Source organism: Dermacentor andersoni, chromosome 1, assembly GCF_023375885.2.
Source record: "Dermacentor andersoni chromosome 1, qqDerAnde1_hic_scaffold, whole genome shotgun sequence".
In the NCBI taxonomy this organism is placed as follows: domain Eukaryota; kingdom Metazoa; phylum Arthropoda; class Arachnida; order Ixodida; family Ixodidae; genus Dermacentor; species Dermacentor andersoni.
In genome coordinates this window covers 130,978,014-130,996,117 of record NC_092814.1, presented here as the reverse complement: position 1 = coordinate 130,996,117, position 18,104 = coordinate 130,978,014, and the positions used below count along the sequence as shown (strand labels likewise).

General features: G+C 47.4%; 1 protein-coding gene across 3 annotated transcripts in view; it reads left to right on the top strand.

The window, feature by feature from the left end:
- Positions 1-18,104, top strand: part of Pkn (serine/threonine-protein kinase N) — a 181,385-nt gene that overhangs the window by 100,776 nt on the left and 62,505 nt on the right. For all 3 annotated transcript variants that reach the window (XM_050193885.2, XM_055062035.1, XM_055062036.1), the window contains 2 exons: positions 1,879-1,948; positions 7,350-7,529. In XM_050193885.2, coding sequence (XP_050049842.1) covers positions 1,879-1,948; positions 7,350-7,529 — 250 coding nt within the window. The remainder of the gene's footprint in view (positions 1-1,878; positions 1,949-7,349; positions 7,530-18,104) is intronic.

The following is an 18,104-nucleotide window of genomic DNA, read 5'->3' as shown; positions in this document are numbered from 1 at the left end:
CTTGCATTAATGTACATAAAATGCTGATATGTACAAGGAAATTCTGCATTGTTTCACTTCTATGTTTTCATGAAGAATATTTAAGTTGCACAGTCCTATCAGAGCATGTGCACCTAAGTAAAAGACAACACTACAAATATGCAGACAAATTACCTAAACAAATGGTATCGTCACTGTGGCACTCAATTTCTGTTAGGAAGATTTAGGCTCATGGTTTCCGAATTGGTTCAAAGTTGTCAGAACTGGAAAAATATGGAGATAAGCAGAGCTTCATGATAAGCAAGATCACTAAAATATGTCTGCTGGCCACGCATAAACCATTTAGAGCCCTTCCTGAATGGTGCCTTTAATCCCTTTCTGACAAAGCTCGGTATATACGAAGAGCAGTATTCTTGTTCGATCACTTTCGGTGATGCAATCACTTTTGAATGATATGTGACACACCTCTGGGACATGTCGGCATCTATGGTTTGCGACTATGCCAAGATAGCACGCTCCACAATGAAAAAGTCAGACGATTAATCAGAAAGCAAGCCTTAAAACTGGCTGGCTAAGGAGTTCATAACCGGTTGCAGACATGGAATAAACTTACACTGTTAATTTCTACAGCATGACAAATTCCAGGCAAGTTTACTTCGAAAACCAAAACTGAATAGAGAAGAGCTGACAACCATGAGTGACGTGACTGTTTATGCCACACAAGCATGAAGAGAGTGTCCTTATCAAACTGGAATTTCACTGAAACTACACTGTGGGCTGACATGCTCACCTCATCTGGGTGCAGCAGGAAGAAATAAAAGGTTCGACTCTCAGCTCACCGCTCTGATGCAAGAGCCACAGTGAAGTGACAGCGAGTCACCGCACACAGGGAAATATAGAAACCATAAAAAGAGAGACAGATTAAGCAGTGCAGTGGCCATGGCTAAATGCATAGAAAAGGAGGAATATTTTTTCTCGACAACCAGTGCACCAAATTTGATGAGGTTTGCTGCATTTAAAAGCAAAACCTAAAATCTTGTTATTGTTGGCTGCAAATTTTTTTTATTTAGATGGTCAATTTTTTAATAAAGATTGGCAAAACTGCACATTTCCTGAAAACTAAACTGTCACATCTGCAGCTTGGTAACTCGACAATTAATAATGGTATCACGATTATGCAAATTGCACCGAATGGTACTTCTAAAGCAGACAAAATTGATACATTATACATGGAACTCGGGTAAACCACTAATATATGAGTTGAACTTTTGCAAAACACTTGTAAACGATGCAACAAGTTCATGTAAGATATAAATTGACGTATTAAATTTGTCCTCTTTGGGTGCTCTAACGGATTAACTTCACAAATGTGCAATATCTGTTCTTTTTTGTAGAGCTATGGATTTGCAAACTTCGTGCTTTTATTAATCTTTTTAACTTCCCAATTCTTAAAAAGTTATTTGAAAGAATTCAGGCCCTAAATTGAAATTCTGCTTCCTACAGTCACTAGAATTTCTTTCTCTCTCAAATGCAACAAATTTCATTAAAATTGGCCTAGTGGATATCTCAGAAAAGCGTTTCTGTGCTTTACATGCATTTGAATAGGCGACATCAGAGTTAAGCCAGAGCTAAAGCTTCCCCTTAAGCATGAAATAAGTTATTGCCCTCATTGGGGGACAATTAGTCATCTATTGTGAAGCATGAACCCCGATTTTATGAGTATAGCATAAAGTTTATACATGCTCGAAGCTGCTTTCTTCCTGAATAAATTGGTGGGTGTATTAAAAAGGTCATCAATATGCTTGAACTAGCACCTGATAATGAGAAGTAACTGCAGTAAAAGAATGCTCTTGCACTATTAAAAGCTTGGGTTGATGCCTTTCGCTTTCTTTTTTTCAGTGCCCAGGGATCTTTGACCCTTGAGGATTTTGAATTTATAAGTGTGCTGGGGCGAGGACACTTTGGAAAGGTGATGTGGGCCATGTTTTTTTGTGTTGAAGCATTGCTCTGTCTGCTCTGTCTAAAAACATTTGATCTGAATTACAAAGTTCATTTTTTACTTGGCGGTAACTTTTTCTGTTCATAGGTATCTACAATGGCGTGCTTTTGCAGACACCCACACCAAACACCCACACCGATTTCTTAGTGAGGGTGTTTGATGAATAGTGTCAAAATTATTTATTGGGAATGTGAAAATACTCAATAATACCTAAATTTGTGAACCTTGTATCTACTGCTTGGATTCTTGAATATTCAGCATACCGGGTGTCCCAGTTAACTTGGACCAAGAAAAAAAAAACCAAGAGCTTTAGAGAAATCATACTGACTGCATAGTAGTAGTAGTCGTGTGTACTTACAGCCAGTGTTTTTTTTTTTCATCATGAAGTATTGATTAATTGTTTTTAATTATTGAACTTTTTGATTATTGCTTGAATTGCAAACATGTCAATTGCAAAGTTGTAGGGCACCTTAAATAACCTCCGAATTGAGCATTTATTTCGTGGTGAAGTGTGCCTGTTTTCGTTTTTTGTTTTTCCCAAGAAAAAACAAAAGCCCGTGAAATATGCGAAATATGAAATAGATGTGCGCTCACGCGCTGCTACTCAAGCGCCTCCAAGCAACTTTTGAAAGCTATACGACTGCATTCGTTTATCACCGCATCGTACAAGGTTTCATCATGTAGGATGGTTCAAAAGGTTTTGCGACCTAACTAGAGTCAGCATCTGCGGACACAAGAACGTTTTGCACGATCGTGAGGCACTCAGGATAGCTTTAACCTTCGCGTATCATGAAACAAAGCTACAAAATAAATTCAACCAATGTATAAAAAAAAGTGTGCAAAAGAGCACGAAAAAAGAAAAAAGGCAGCTCTCGGAAAAACAGAAAAGAGCTACTCAGGAGTTTATTTCAACAAAAGATAAACCAAAAGTACGTCTCAGCCGCCTATAAAGAAACATCCAAAGGTGCAACTGGTTTAGCCATTTACCCTTTCTTTCTCTTGAACTCTGGAAAAGAGGCAAAACAAAGCAGTTCTTTACCTATTTGTCTTTTTCGCAAGCTTTTTTGATTTAAGGATAGGGTGACATCGTGAAGGTGCGTTAAACAGTCGCATGTTACGCCAGTTTTGAGCGGTTATTTTTCACTGCCACTTTTAGCATGTGCTCAAACAGGTCACCGTCTGGAGCAATACAGTAATTGCTTCTTTCCAACACTTAAGCTTTTGCAGCTTTGACCAATGGCGGCGGCAGACTCTGCTTATTTTTGCCTTTAGGGCATCCGTTGTGGTAGTCTAGCTGCTATACACGGGATTTTTCATGTAGCCCAACAAGAAGTCCAGCGGTGTCATGTCCGGCGACCTTGCAGGCCAGGGTATAGGTCTGTGCCGGCCAATCCACTGTTCAAGAAAAAGCTTGTTGAGCCACGCCCGAGACTGACTACTACTATGTGCAGGAGCACCATTGGGTTGAAACCAGATGTTCCAGTGGAACGTTTCAACAGACATCGTTCACGGGGTCGTCGAGGATGTCGCGTCATTAGTGTGTTAAAAAAATAGGTCCGATGATGTTGCCATCAAAAATACTGCACCACACATTAAACAACCACTGGTATTGGTGTCGTGTTTGTGCCAGCCAGTGGGGATTCCTATCACTCCAGTAGTGCGCATTGTGAAGATTAACTTGTGTGTCATCCGTCCAAAGCACACAAGTGAGAAAGTCTGGTTCTTCATCACATTTTGTGAAAATCCAATTGGTAAAGTCCAGTCTGTTTTCAAAATCTCGGTCCTCAAGTTTTTGATGAAGATGTATATGGTACACGTGCATATTACCTTCTTTTAAAATCCTCCACACTGATGACCTTGAGGTTCCGGCCTCTGCACTGGCATTGCACACACTACCGTGAGGGTTAGCAGCAAAGAATGCCAAAACATCCATTTCCAGTTCTTGAACTATACCGTCGCAGTCCTGTGTCGCTTTCTTGTGAAGCTACCAGTCTCACAAAGGACTTTGTATGTTCTAAGTATTGTTGACGGACTAGGGCGTCTTCCACAGTGCCACATCCGGAATAACTTGGCTGCCTCCATCTTGTCGCTGTGCACCGCCCCCAAAGCTAAGATTTTAGCCTTCGGATCATTTTTCAAGGGCATGACTGTCTTCTTGAAGAGCAGGTCACTGGCTTGGTATCGTTGAGATCTCCCATTTTTATCTACGCACTGACACATCAAATAAAAATGATTTACGTAATCAACAACAGCATATGCTGGCCGTAAAGATCTGCCAAAACGCATTAGATGGACATGGCATGCGTAAGGTTTGTTTCAATTGCTAAAGGAAACAAAAGGAACATACATTCCGGGAGCGCCTATCTACCGTACTTACTCGCATAATGATCACACTTTTCTGTCAAAAATATTGACGCAAATTCAGGGGTGTGATCATTACGTGGGTTAAATTTGCCGCGAAAAGAAAAAAAAATTTTTTTTTCATCCTGCATTTGCTGTGGGATGACAACAGGTCAACAAACAGGCGGCTGCCGCTGTAACAGTGTGGGACACCGAAACAAAAATGGCAGCCGACGGAGCTAGCCGAACACGCTGAACGTGATTTTCTTTCTTCTCGTGAGTACATTCCGCGCATTGAAACAGTTTCTTCCATATCAAATAATAAATAATATCGTTAATATCAGCAAGTTTGCGGCAATAACGTAGCCATGTCCACTTTGAGGGGACAGAAACAGAAATGGGTGCGCTTAGCTGCCAGTGACAAACACATGGCGGGCATGCTGCGGAAACTGCGGCATTTGTCTTTACTACATGTACTATCCTAATACAGCACGTTTCCACTAAGGGTAGGTGAATATCTTAGCTCTGTTACAAGCATCGGCATTTTAATAGGGTGCACTTCTACCGTATCAGTGTAAACGTGGCTATCGTTGCTGCTCTCGATTTGTTTCGTGCCCACAGACGAGAAGAATCGAAAGGCGCTTTCTTGTTGTTATTGTTGACCACAACCATTATAAAGCCTACAAATAATAAAGCCAAGGCAAGTTTGGTTGTAGCTTTCTTTTTTCATGGAAGTGCGGAAAGTGGTGAAAGGAATGAAATGGGGCATCTGCTTAAGAATGTTTGGTGTGTGCAGACCGCTTGGCATGTCTTGAAGAGTCGTTCGCATAGCATTTGACAGCATTCGACGGATGGCAAGTGCGATCATCATAGCTAGACTTTGCACACGACATATCGCTGCGGCAAGTTCGGGGTGCAATCATTACACGGGAAAGAAAACAAAATTGAATTTTGGCAACAAAATTCAGGGGTGCGATCATTACACTAGTGCGATCATTATGCAAGTAAATACGGTACAGAACAAGATGAGTGCACAAAGTTAGTCCCAAGTGCACCGTCACGGGTTCCTGGCTTCGAAGTCCCCCTACCCCCTGTACGGCTCCGCTACGCTTGTCAATGCGTCAGCGGCGTGTTCTCACGATGCCGTGGCCATCACATAGCATGAAGCCCTGTATCGAGCTGCCGCCGCTAGTAAAGCCGTGTATCTGTGGTGATTCGCTTGGGAGCGCTTGAGTAGCGGTGCACAAATGCGTATCTATTTCATATTTTGGATGTTTTGCTTGCCTTTTTTTTTTTCTTGGAAAAGCAAACGAGGCAAAGCCGAGCGTGAAACAAACGCTTGATTCGGAGGTTATTTGAGGTGCCCTGCAACTTTGTAATTGTTATGTTTGAAATTCAAGCAATAATTAAAAATTTCACTAATTAAAAGCAATAAATTAATGAATGCTTCGTGATTTAAAAAATACTGGCTGTAAGTATACACAGCTATGGCTACTATGCAGTCAGTACGATTTCTCTAGAGCTCTTGGGGGTTTTTTAAAAATCTTGGTCCGAGTTAACTGGACACCCCGTATATGCCGTGCCTGCCTACACACTCAGCCTTTCCACGGGGTGCGTGATCACTGTTAGTACAAGGTTAATCCGGCTTGGCAGGGCTGATTGAAACAACACATGCACGATATGAGCCAAGGCACAGTGCCGACACATACGGAAAGGGTGAAAGGTGTGCGCTGCAAGGTTCAAAGCCCAGGTGCATGTGTGCAGATATGTCTGAGCTGTTGCTGAAAGATGCACAAACTGTGTCGTATACATGTGTTTAGGCATAGATTGGAATGGGATGATAATGCACATAAAGTGCCAGTTGTAATAATTTTCTTGCTTCATTGTTTTGTGTTGTGCATAACCGTTCTTCACGTCATTGTAGCGCGTATGTCAGGATCTTGTTGCCGACGTCTTCGAGCATGAACTCCATTGGTAGTGTTGGTCGGCTAAGGCTGGCAAAGCAAATGCAATCAACTTTTCGGCGAAACTAATGGGTATGCCGTACTTTCTTGCCATCGACCACCCTATTGTTTGTGAACTTTTGTGCTTCCATATGCAGCGTGCTATGTTTTGGTCGCGAGCATAAGTGGTGCACTGTTCCCGCTGGTCACACAAATGTGCTTCACTCCTTCAGTGGTAAATGGGTTCATATCTGTGACCTCCTCCACATTTAATTACATTATATTTATGCCATGCAAGCATGAGGCCTAAGGCTGCATCAAATTGCAAGACTCGTATCTATAACTTTCAAATGTGATACCCTATTTTTTGTTCAGAGATGCGAACATCGAGAGAAGTCTCCCTAGTCTTTGTAGCGTTGCCTGCTATGTATGAAACTGAGTATACCTGTTGTATGTATGGTATTTACACACACCTGTAATTTAGGTTTGCATTTTTACTCGTGATTTGATGATCAGGGTACCTGAAGAAGTAAACGTGTCTACATATAATATGATTCTGCCTTTTTCTTAGTCAAAAGCCAGTTGCATATGCTACCTTTCTTTTGAATTGGCAAATTCTGCTGTGGATATTTTGAGCTGCAAGGCCATTTCTTTTCCATTTGCTTGTTGAAAACTTGGTATTCCTGAACTTCATTGGTCTTTTTGTAGAGGTGATTTTCATGCAGCAATTATGATCCCTAATGTGCTTTGAGAGACATGCATATTGGCAGGATGCTCAATGGACATCACACATGCGACAAAACCTAACAGCAGTAGGTAACTGCCATCATCAATGTTGTTAAGGGAGTACCCCCTGCACAGATGATAAAAATTGGATGCCTGTCGCAAATGCTTGTTAATGTGGTGATAACCAAACATCTTTCTTTCCCTGCAAATGTTTCTGTTGTTGCATTAAAAAATGTCTACAGAAGTTTGGCACTTGCATGTTTATGACAACTTTAAGTGTGAAATGCTTTGGTTTTGCAGTGTCCTTACCATTCTCGTACGCATTAAAAAGAGGCTGTTAATCTCTTCATTTACTCTTACAGGTCATTCTGAGTAAGCACAAAGTATCAGGCCAATACTTTGCCATTAAGGCTCTAAAGAAAGGAGATATTGTGGCACGAGATGAACTGGAAAGCCTTATGGCAGAGAAACGCATTTTTGAGGTGGCGAACTCTATCCAGCACCCATTCCTCGTCAACCTATTTGCCTGCTTCCAGACTGTGGTGAGTACCTTCTATAGGGAGACATTGAAGCTGTTGGAAGCAGTACTGCAGTTATATATATATACATACAGTCAACGACCGATTTTTGGACCCTCTAGGGAACGTAAAAACGTCTGAAAATTCAGGCAGTCCGAAAAAATGAATGCATGCAAAAAAACGCACCTTCTTTTCTTTTTTTCTCGGATCTAGAGGGTAAAGGGCAAAGTACCAGGTTTCCGAAACCCTGCCAAAGCATCAGTGAAGTGGCTATAAAAAGAGGCGTTCAAAAACTCTGTATGCAGCCAACTGCCGGTTTATTATGTACATGTGCATCGTCAGGCAGCCGGTGTTATTGGTGCAGTGGCTTGAAGAACTTGTTGATTGTTGTTTGGACGGCGTTCCGGTTGCATGCGATCATATTCACCTCGATCTGAGCAAGGGTCATGTCAGCACTGTACAGCGATGAAAGAGTCAACAGTGCTCGCGTCAACTCGGCGCTTGTAGGCAGCGCAGGCATTGGCTCCTCATTTTCAACATCGGAGTCTTCTGAATCCCCCACAACTTGACGGACTATTTCCTTGTCAGGCAGTTCTGCGCAGAAGTCGAGCTCGTTTTCAGCGTCAACAAACTGCTCAAACATTATTTCCGTGGGTATGGAAACCCGACGAAGACGGAGTTGGGGCCATCGAAGGCAAGCGAAATCCTCAAGTTGCGAACAGTGGAGTTCGCTGACGAGCGTCGAAGCACCTAGGCCTAGCGTCGCAGAGCACACTTGATCGCACTGACTTGACACAACAGCGCAACCACACACCACGCTATACAAAACGTGGCCTGCGCAAACAAATGAAATGGCGCTGCTCCGGAAACTCCGCTGGAGGCGGAAGTGCGGCGATGAACATAGCCAGCGTGGCCAGACCAAATCAGTGTACGACGGCTAGATTCGGCTAGTTGTGGTTCAAAGTGGTGATATGCTTCGGCTGCAAGTCAATTTCCGTCGCAAGGGCGCTGCGCGAGGAGCCAAAAGACCTTCCGTCGCAGCAAAAAGTCCGGAAAATTGGACAGCGGGGGGTTCAAGCGTCCGAAACTTCAGATGTCCTTATACATTGGTTCTATGGGGCTTGTGGCAGTGCCGCGAAGACGTCCGAAATATCAGGCATGTCCGAAAATTCAGTCGTGTATTGTATATATATATACATAATGAATATCTGATTTTTCGGACATGCCCGATAATTCAGACTCCTTCGCAGCATTGTTACATACCCCATAGAGCCATTATATAAAAACATCTGCAATTTCTGACGGCCAAATTCTTCACCATCCCGTTTTCCAGACTTTTTGCCCCTAACCACCGGTCTAAAGCAGCATCCATCGCTGCCATTTTGACTATCTCGCAGCCTCAAACCCCCACTCTGCACGCTGATTCGCTAGCTGTAGCCATCTGTAGCACAGCGGCCACTGTATCATATCGAATCCTCAAACCAGCACTCTCGCATGCCACTCTGTTGGCAGTCATAGCCAGCCGTAGCTGTGGCCATATTCTTTTGTTTTTATCCACATGTTTGGTTTGCTTTGTGATAGGTCATGTGATCACGTTGTGCTGCTGTGCGCTCTCTTCAACAGTCACCAAGAAGCTTCCTGCTGTTTGGTGCTGTGCTTATCATCGAGCGGATTCGCCACTCACAGTAATGGTGCCAACTACGCCTTCGCCATCTACGCCCATGGCTTTGAAGCGTGTAAAGCCCTATAGTAGGCTGACGATGAAAAAGGAAGCCACCATCATCATTTCAAGTTGAAAGCGACCAGTCACAAGATGACATGGGCGAAGAGTTTGTAATTTCGAAGCAAATGGTTTCGGATTTCATGAAAAACAAGTTGAATATCTCGCAGTTAACTGACAATGAAAATCGTTCCTCAAGTGGCAATGGATTCAGATGACTCTGACACTGAAAATGAAGAGCCGATGCCTGCACAGCCAAAAAGCTCAGAGTTGACGCGAGCATTGATGACACTGTCATCAGTGTACAGTGATGATATGATCCTAGCTGAAATTGAAGCAAACATCATGTGCTAGTGGAACACCGTGCAAAAGAGGATAAATTTATTTGCGCCGCTAAGGCAGTAACAGGCAGCGTTCACCCAGCTGAAGATAGCGCCGCCTACATTGACGGCACCCATTGTTAGGTTTCTTTTAGAGTGCAGCTCGTAGGCACCCGTACCTGCATCGGCATAACCACGCGAACGAATACAGCGATGGATAAAAGTGCGAATGCGGAGCACAGCTGGGTAGGAAAGATGCGAGGAGGAAAAGGGTGCAGCAGAACCATGAGGGTATGGCAAAAGTGTGGGAAGAAGAGCGTAGTGTGGTGACGATAGCTACTAGATGGCACCAGAGTAGCAGACGTCGTCTGGGAGGTCTATTTGCAGTGGCTGCTGTGAATCTCACCCACGTGTCACCCAGGCGCTGCCTCTCGCGATCTCTCATTGCAAACTTCAATCTGTTTGCAACGTGGCACACGAGACAGATTGTCCACACGAGCCAATATATTGCAAAATGAAAACATGTATAGAACTGCGCTCAAATTTCACATTAGGAAATATCATAATGGTTAGCATTTTCTTTCTTTCTTTAAATATAAATGGCTATTTTCGGAGCCACCTCAACGATGCATTGGCAAAGTTGTGCAAGTATGATACACTGTCCTTGACCCTCTCTGAGAAATACTTTTGTAATGGTGCATTTTTTGCATGCATTCGTTTTTTCAGACCACTTGATTTTCGGGGTTTTTCGTTCCTTGGGAGTCAGAAAAATCAGACATTGACTGTAGTAGCACATCTATAGCACGAAGCTTACATCAGCAATTTGACATGTGTTGCATGTGAAATAAGTAGATGGTAACTAATAACATACTGTGATAAGCTAAACACTAAAGGTAATTGATAACGAATAGCCTTATTTCTTCCTACATCCCAGCAGCAGCTCATCTTTTCACGTGTTATGCACGACTTAAATAATTGTGAAATGTCTCATCCTTATTTTTAGTTGGTAGCAAAAGTGGTAGCATCAGGGCTACTCGAACAGAAAGCTGCGGGCGCCATCGCATCCAGTTCACGTCGAACGATTCACACCACGTCCTCTGATAGCGATGCATGCTGCTGTGCGGGTTGATCTTCACGCATCGATGTTGCAACAGTATTGGGAAGTCTGGCGAATGGGTACAAGACACGTCGGCTTTTGGCCTTCTCAAATTGTCGGCACTCTTTAATGATAGCATCAACTGTAGAGCATCTTTTGCACATGAGCAGGTTAAAGGTGTCATCTGCAATGCCCTTAAGCAAGTGCCCGACCTTCTCAGCTTCTGTCATGTCGTGATCAGCTTTACGACAAAGTGCCAGCACGTCCTGGATGTACGAGACATAGGACTCCGTGGGGGATTGGGCACGAGAGGCCAGTTCCTGCTTTGCAGCAATTTTACGGCCGGCTGGTTTGCCAAACAACTTTGTCAACTTCTGTTAGCATTGGTCCTAGCTGGTTAACTCCTCTAAGGGGTTTTCGTACCACACCTTTGCCATGCCTCTTAGGTAGAACAACAGGTTAGCTAGCATTAGCGTTGGGTCCCATCTGTTGATTCCACTCACGCGTTCGCACATAGCCACCCACTCTTCAACGTCGGCGCCATCGGTCCTGCATAACGTTCCAGGATCCTTGCGTTGCACAACCACAACCGAAGGTGACAGCGATGTAGTTGGCGACGGTGACGTTGATCCCGCGTGCCTACCGTCATTCATGGTGCAGATGGTGATGCGACGTCCACTGCGGAGCTCCGTTTCCAGCCATGGTACCCCGCACCTCCCACCAATATGTTACGGGGATGTTGCGAGTATAAAGACTATATTTACAATATACAGGGAAACCTCGTTAAACCGTAGTTGGCCGGAGCTCGGAAAAAGTATGTGCTAAATTGTAGTACTGTTTAACCGAAATAGCATGAGATCGACCACTTGCCTGTCAAAAACGGAACTCGGAGAGGGTGCGATCAAAGGGGGAAAGAACATGTGGTATTTATTCACTTGCGCGACAAGTGTTATTTTCGTTTGATGCCGCGGCGGCCTAGCAGTGACAGCGGCCTCAAACTTACTGAAGCTGTGAGGCAGCTTTTCAGCCAGCCCCCTCTTCTCGGCAAACACTTGCATGGCAGATTCCTCGTTGGCGTTACGTATTCTCTGTGCACGCGCGCAGTAGCGCTACAGAAGTCGCAGGGCGCCTTTTTCATTGCGGGGTGCTGTTCTCGTCGCGACGATTGCATTCATGAGGCTGATGTAACGCGCAGCTTCTGCCACTGTCGGGCCTGAATCTCCCGTGCTGTCGCTTTCTGTGTCGTCCTCATCACTGTTGCTAGCCAACACTTCGGCAACAACAGAGGCAACGATGGCGAAAAGTCGAACCTCGCAGCCGACATCTCTTCACGGTCGCAACAGCGCTGCCGAGCGACTTCTTCGCATTCCAAATGCCACACACCGTAGTCAACAGCAGATCCCTGTCGCGTGCCAGCGCCGACTTCTTTGTGTCACGTTCGATAGCATGTTGATGTCTAATTTTTCTTCTATGCTGAGCATCCGCCGTCTTTTTGTCGAGCCGAGCTTTGTGTGCTTCTGCGCCTGCCATACTGTGCATGCGCGAGAGCCGCGTGACATCACAAGAGGCGCAGCTGCGTCGCCCTCGCGGCCGGAGCCAGCACGCACTCCTCGCCGCCGCCGACTGCGGCGCATTCCAGAGGTGTGACGTTGCAGTCTCCGCAGACGCGCCGGCGCCGTATGCGCCCACTGCTGCATTTACGATTGCGGCGGCGCGCAGCACTGCGCATGCGCGAGGAGGGCGCACCGTGTGTATAAATGCGAGGGAGAGACGGTTGATGCAGCGTGCTGAACAGGGAGGGTAAGGAGAGTCGAGCCACTGCCAGTCGGCGCAAAAGACTGGAAAACCTAAATTCTTCAGACTCCCAGGTGTCGCTTGGCAGTTGGCCGTTGAGCGTCAAAAGAACAAGCGTGCCAAGACAAAACGTGCGGTCGAGACACCGGAGCAACGCAAAGAACACCGTGCTATGGCCTCCCAACAACAATTAGTAGGAGTGTCACAGACGATCCCAAGACTCGTCGGTGCACTAAACATGCTATGAAACTCAGTGAAAGTGCGAGTGCGTCTACACTCTTCCTCTTGGACTTTGTGAACAAGGCCATAGCCTGATAAGCTAAGGTTAGCAAGCAAGGCAAGAGATTAACCAAGCATAACCCCGTACCTTTACGCTACGTATATTGTTGGGGTCTCGGTGCTGACGCCCGTTATTGCCAATGGGTCGCAAGCCCCAAGGGTAGCGTTGGCCTGGCGGCCTGGGGCACTGGAAGCATCCGAAGGTCCCGGCAAAGCAAGAGTAGACTGGTAACAGAACAACTTGTTTATTCTAACATAGCAAAAGAGCGGCCGGTCAGGTCGACCGAAGTGGAGAGACGGGAGAGCACGTAACTCAACAGTACAAATCGGAGCCTCTCTCCTGGCGTCCGGGGGCAGCTGCTCTTATACTCTCGGCGTCGCGGGCCAGAAGGAAGGTCACGGGATGAGCCCACGCGACGGCGGAGCATGAGCCCACGACGGCGCGCACGGTCGAGCTGAGAGGCATGGTGAGCCGAGTGTAGTGACGCATCGCCAACCCGCCGACGGACAGACCTGCTGGCTCCTCACTTGGGGAGCTCCGCTCCCCGGCTGCCGCGCTTTGACAAGCGTGGGCACACACACACACACGCACATACGAAGACACGTGGCACTGAAACACGCCTGGACACGCTTGGCGGGGAGGCGTTGCGGCGGCGTCGAACGGCCCAAAATGTCCGCCGCTTTGAACGAAGCCCCGGCGTCCGTTGCATCCGCGCCGGCATTACCGCGCGTTGTAGGCGAAACGTAACAGACCGCCCCGCCGGGGGAAGGAGATCCCGATGGTCAGGGGACTGCATCCGCTGTCCGGAGGGATGTCGCTCGATGATGCTCATAACCGAAGTCGGGCGTCCGTTGGCGTTTCTTGAGCGCAGCGCACAGAGAAGGCCTCGTTCTCACGTTCAGGTTCACACAGGACACTGCAAAGTGACTTCGGGAGAGTTGACATTTTTGTTCTCGTTTCCGGCAAGCGTTAGAACTACGCCGAAAGTCAACCGCTCAGTCAGCAAGCACGGCACAACCCTCACTAAGCCCTGCCAGGCTCTTTCCCCTTTTATACTGCTGCCTAGTTCCTTACAGTAGTTTAGCAGCACTCAGAACGCGTCCACAAATCGGAAAATTGCACTAGAAAGCACATCATCACTTTGAAACACTACACGAAAGCAATAGGTTAAAAATCCTGCCTCAGGAAGAAAAACATCAGTAACAAGCAATTTTGAGGCTGATTCCCACGTTAGGGGCTTCGACTTAAGCCATCGGCGTTACCGTTGAGACTCCCCTTTTTGTAACGTACCTCAAAGGAATATTGTTGCAAAGCGAGGCTCCAGCGCAGGAGGCGGCCATTTTTGGGAGAGATGGCCTGCAGCCATTGGAGAGGGCAGTGATCCGTCTCAATGATAAACCTCGAGCCAGCTAGGTAACATGACAATTTCTGAACGGCCCACACGATACACGCACACTCTTTCTCGGTGGCGCTATACGCCTGCTCACGACTCGTCAGCTTACGACTAGCATACAGGACGGGGTGTTCTACTTCTCCATTTTCCCGTTGGCACAGTACAACGCCCATGCCTCGCTCACTAGCATCACACTGAACAACGAACCCTTTTGTGTAGTCGGGCGATCGTAGCACAGGCTGGCTTGTTAGGGCGCTCTTTAGGGCGCTAAAAGCTCTTTCCTTTGTCTCGTCCCAGACGACTGTTTGCGGCTCTGTCTTTCTTAGAGCATCCGTTAGGGGAGCCGCGATATCAGAGTACCTGGGGATGTACCTCTGATAGTAGCCGGCGACACCTAAGAACGACCGAATATCGGTCTTCGTGCGCGGTTGCGGGAAGTCTCGCACAGCGGCCACCTTTATTTCAGAGGGGCGGCGACGACCCCGACCAATCACGTGCCCGAGGTAGACAACCTCGGCCTGTGCTAACTGGCACTTGGGAGCCTTGACTGTCAAGCCCGCATCGCGCAGGCGGGTTAGCACTGCCCGCAAGTGGGCCATATGCTCAGGCCAGGATGCGGAGAATATCGCTACGTCGTCTAGATACGGTAAAGCGAATTCTTGCTGTCCCCGCAACACTTTATCCATGAGGCTCGAAAAGCAGTATGGCGCGTTCCTCAAACCAAAACTCAATACTTTAGGACGGAATGTCCCCATTGGTGAAATGAACGCCGCATACCTACTAGCCTCTTCTGTAAGTGGAACCTGCCAATAACCCCTGACAAGATCTAGGGTGGAAATAAACTGAGCGCTACTCACTCTCTCAAGGCGCTCCTCGATGTTAGGGATCGGATAAATTTGATCCTTAGTGATGGAATTAAGCCTGCGGTAGTCGACGCAAGGACGAGGTTCCTTGCCCGGTACCTCAACTAAAATCAAAGGGGAGGTATAATCACTCTCACCCGCCTCAATAACACCGAGCTGTAGCATTTTCTTTACCTCAGCCTCCATAATATCGCTCTGGCGGGGTGACACCCGGTACGCCTTGGATCGTACTGGCTCTGGGGAGGTAAGTTCTATGTCATGAGTAAGGACAGAAGTCCTACCAGGCCTCTCAGAGAACAGACCTTGAAACTCTTGTAAGAGCTGGTGTAGTTCGGTTTTCTGCTCAGGCGACAGCGATGCTTTACTTATTAAGTCACTAATGACTTGATCGGTGTCTTTCCTGTTCGTCACTGAGCCTAGTCCCGGAAGCTCGACCGGAAGCTCTTCGGGAACGTTTACCATCATGCACACCACTGCTTCCCGTTGCTTATAGGGTTTGAGCAGATTACAGTGGTAAACTTGCTGTGCTTTCCGCTTTCCTGGCAGGCTCACCACGTAGTTAACGTCCGACAGTTTTTGAACAATCCGTGCTGGGCCCTCCCACTGCACGTCGAGTTTGTTCTTTAGCGATGTGCGCAATATCATGACCTCATCGCCCACCTCAAAACGACGGGCCCTGGCTGTCCGATCATAATAAACCTTGGCCCTCTGCTGGGCCTCTGCCATTGCTTCACCTGACAACTCCTGTGCCCTTCTTAAGCGTTCGAGGAGCTTAAGCACGTACTCTACCACGACTGGGTCGTCGCCCCTGCCTTCCCATGATTCTCGAAGCATGCGAAGCGGAGATCGCAGCGAGCGACCGTACACCAGCTCAGCTGGCGAAAACCCCGTAGCCGCATGCGGCGCGGTCCTTAATGCAAACATCACTCCAGGCAGACACAGCTCCCAGTCAGTTTGATGTTCAAAACACAATGCTCTCAACACGCGCTTCATGACGGAGTGGAGCTTCTCAACGGAATTCGACTGGGGGTGGTGCACTGAGCTGTGTAACAGCCTTACCCCGCACCTTTCGAGAAAGGCTGTCGTCAACGCGCTAGTAAACACTGTACCCTGATCTGACTGGATTTCTGCAGGAAAACCAACTCGCGCAAATATGGACAGTAGTGCATTGACTATCTCAACTGAGCTGAGTTCTTTAAGTGGCACTGCTTCAGGGAACTTTGTCGCTGGGCAGATCACAGTCAAAATGTGTCGGTACCCCGTGGCTGTTACCGGCAGAGGTCCCACTGTATCAATAACGAGCCGTCTAAAAGGCTCCGTAATGATAGGTACCAACTTCAACGGCGCCCTCGATTTGTCCCCTGGCTTGCCCACCCGCTGACAGGTGTCGCATGTCTTCACAAAGTGGTCTGCGTCCCGAAAACACCCTGGCCAATAGTACTCTTGCAAGAGACGGTCCTTAGTTTTCTTAACTCCTAGGTGTCCGGACCACGAACCCCCATGCGACAAGCGCAACAGATCCTGACGATAGCATTGAGGCACGATCAGCTGATCGAACTCCACTCCCCTGCGGTCTAGATACTTCCGGTACAGGACCCCACCTCTTTCCACAAAGCGAGCATTTTTCTTGGCGATACCTTCCTTGACAATGCAGCGTATGTTTTCTAGGCTGCCATCCTTCTTTTGCTCGGCTATCAAAGCCGACCGGCTGACTTTTAGCAACCTGTTAAGTCCGTCTGACGTAGGCGCGATGAGCAAATCTGGAGACAGCTCTTCTAACTTTCCCGTGTCGGGATTTTCCTCTCCAGTATCTGGTGCCTTTAACGCTACAGGCTCAATTTTATTCAGTTCGGGCGTGCTCTAAATACCAGCTTGCTGCGCCTCTGACCCTTTTTCATCGTTCAACAACGTCGGCCCCGCAACTACCGCCTTTGCAGCGAGCTCCCGAACCTTCGATCTGGTTAAGGCCTGAACGCTAGCCTCACCAAACAAAAGCCCCTTCTCGCGCAGGAGGTGATCGGACCTGTTCGAAAATAAGTACGGGTACTGGGGGGGCAGCATAGATGACACTGCGGCCTCCGTCTCAAGTGCTCCGAAAGGTCCTTCAATAAGCACTTTTGCTACCGGCAGACACACGCTATGAGCTTCCACTGCTTGCTTGATCCATGCGCACTCGCCCGTGAACATATCGGGTTCTACGTAAGAGGGGTGAACTACATCCATTGTAGCTGCGGAATCGCGAAGCACTCGGCACTCTTTCCCGTTCACGAGGAGGTCTCGCATGTAAGGCTCGAGAAGCTTCATGTTCTCGTCAGTGCTGCATAAAGACAAAAACACGACTTTTGTTTTTGTTTCTGGACACTGCGCCGAAAAGTGACCCGGCTTCTGGCACGTATAACAAACGCGCGCTTGCCTCGTCTCGAACCGCTTTCTGCGTTCGGCTTCGGTTGCCGCCGTCTCCTTACGTTCGGTCGGACTGCTTTCACTCGCATCCGCACTACGTGTATCCCCCTTTGCTCTCATGGGTGTGAACTTCGGCCTCTCAAACTTGGAGCCAAATTCACCCTTTTGACCGTCCTTAGCTCCGCGAGCCCGACGCGTCACAAACTCCTCGGCTAGCTCAGCGGCTCTAGCCACCGTACTAACGTCTGGCCTATCCAAGACCCAGTACCGCACGTTCTCAGGTAACCGACTATAAAACTGTTCTAGCCTGAAACACTGCAGAACTTTCTCGTGGTCACCAAACGCTTTCTCTTCTTTGAGCCACTCCTGCATGTTTGACATAAGCCTGTACGCAAACTCTGTATATGACTCACTTTTGCCTTTCTCGTTTTCCCGAAACTTCCGACGGAACGCCTCCGCTGACAGCCTGTACTTTTTTAGCAGACTCGATTTCACTTTGTCGAAATCCTCTGCCTCCTCTCTCTCCAAGCGAGCGACTACGTCGGCCGCCTCGCCGGGTAACAAAGTGAGCAAGCGCTGTGGCCACGTTTCCCGAGAGAACCCCTGCTTCTCGCACGTTCGCTCAAAGTTAACCAGGAACAAACCAATGTCCTCTCCAAGCTTAAACGGCCGCATCAGGTCAGTCATTTTGAACAATACTCGTTCTCCTACACCGTGTGCCTGACTTCCA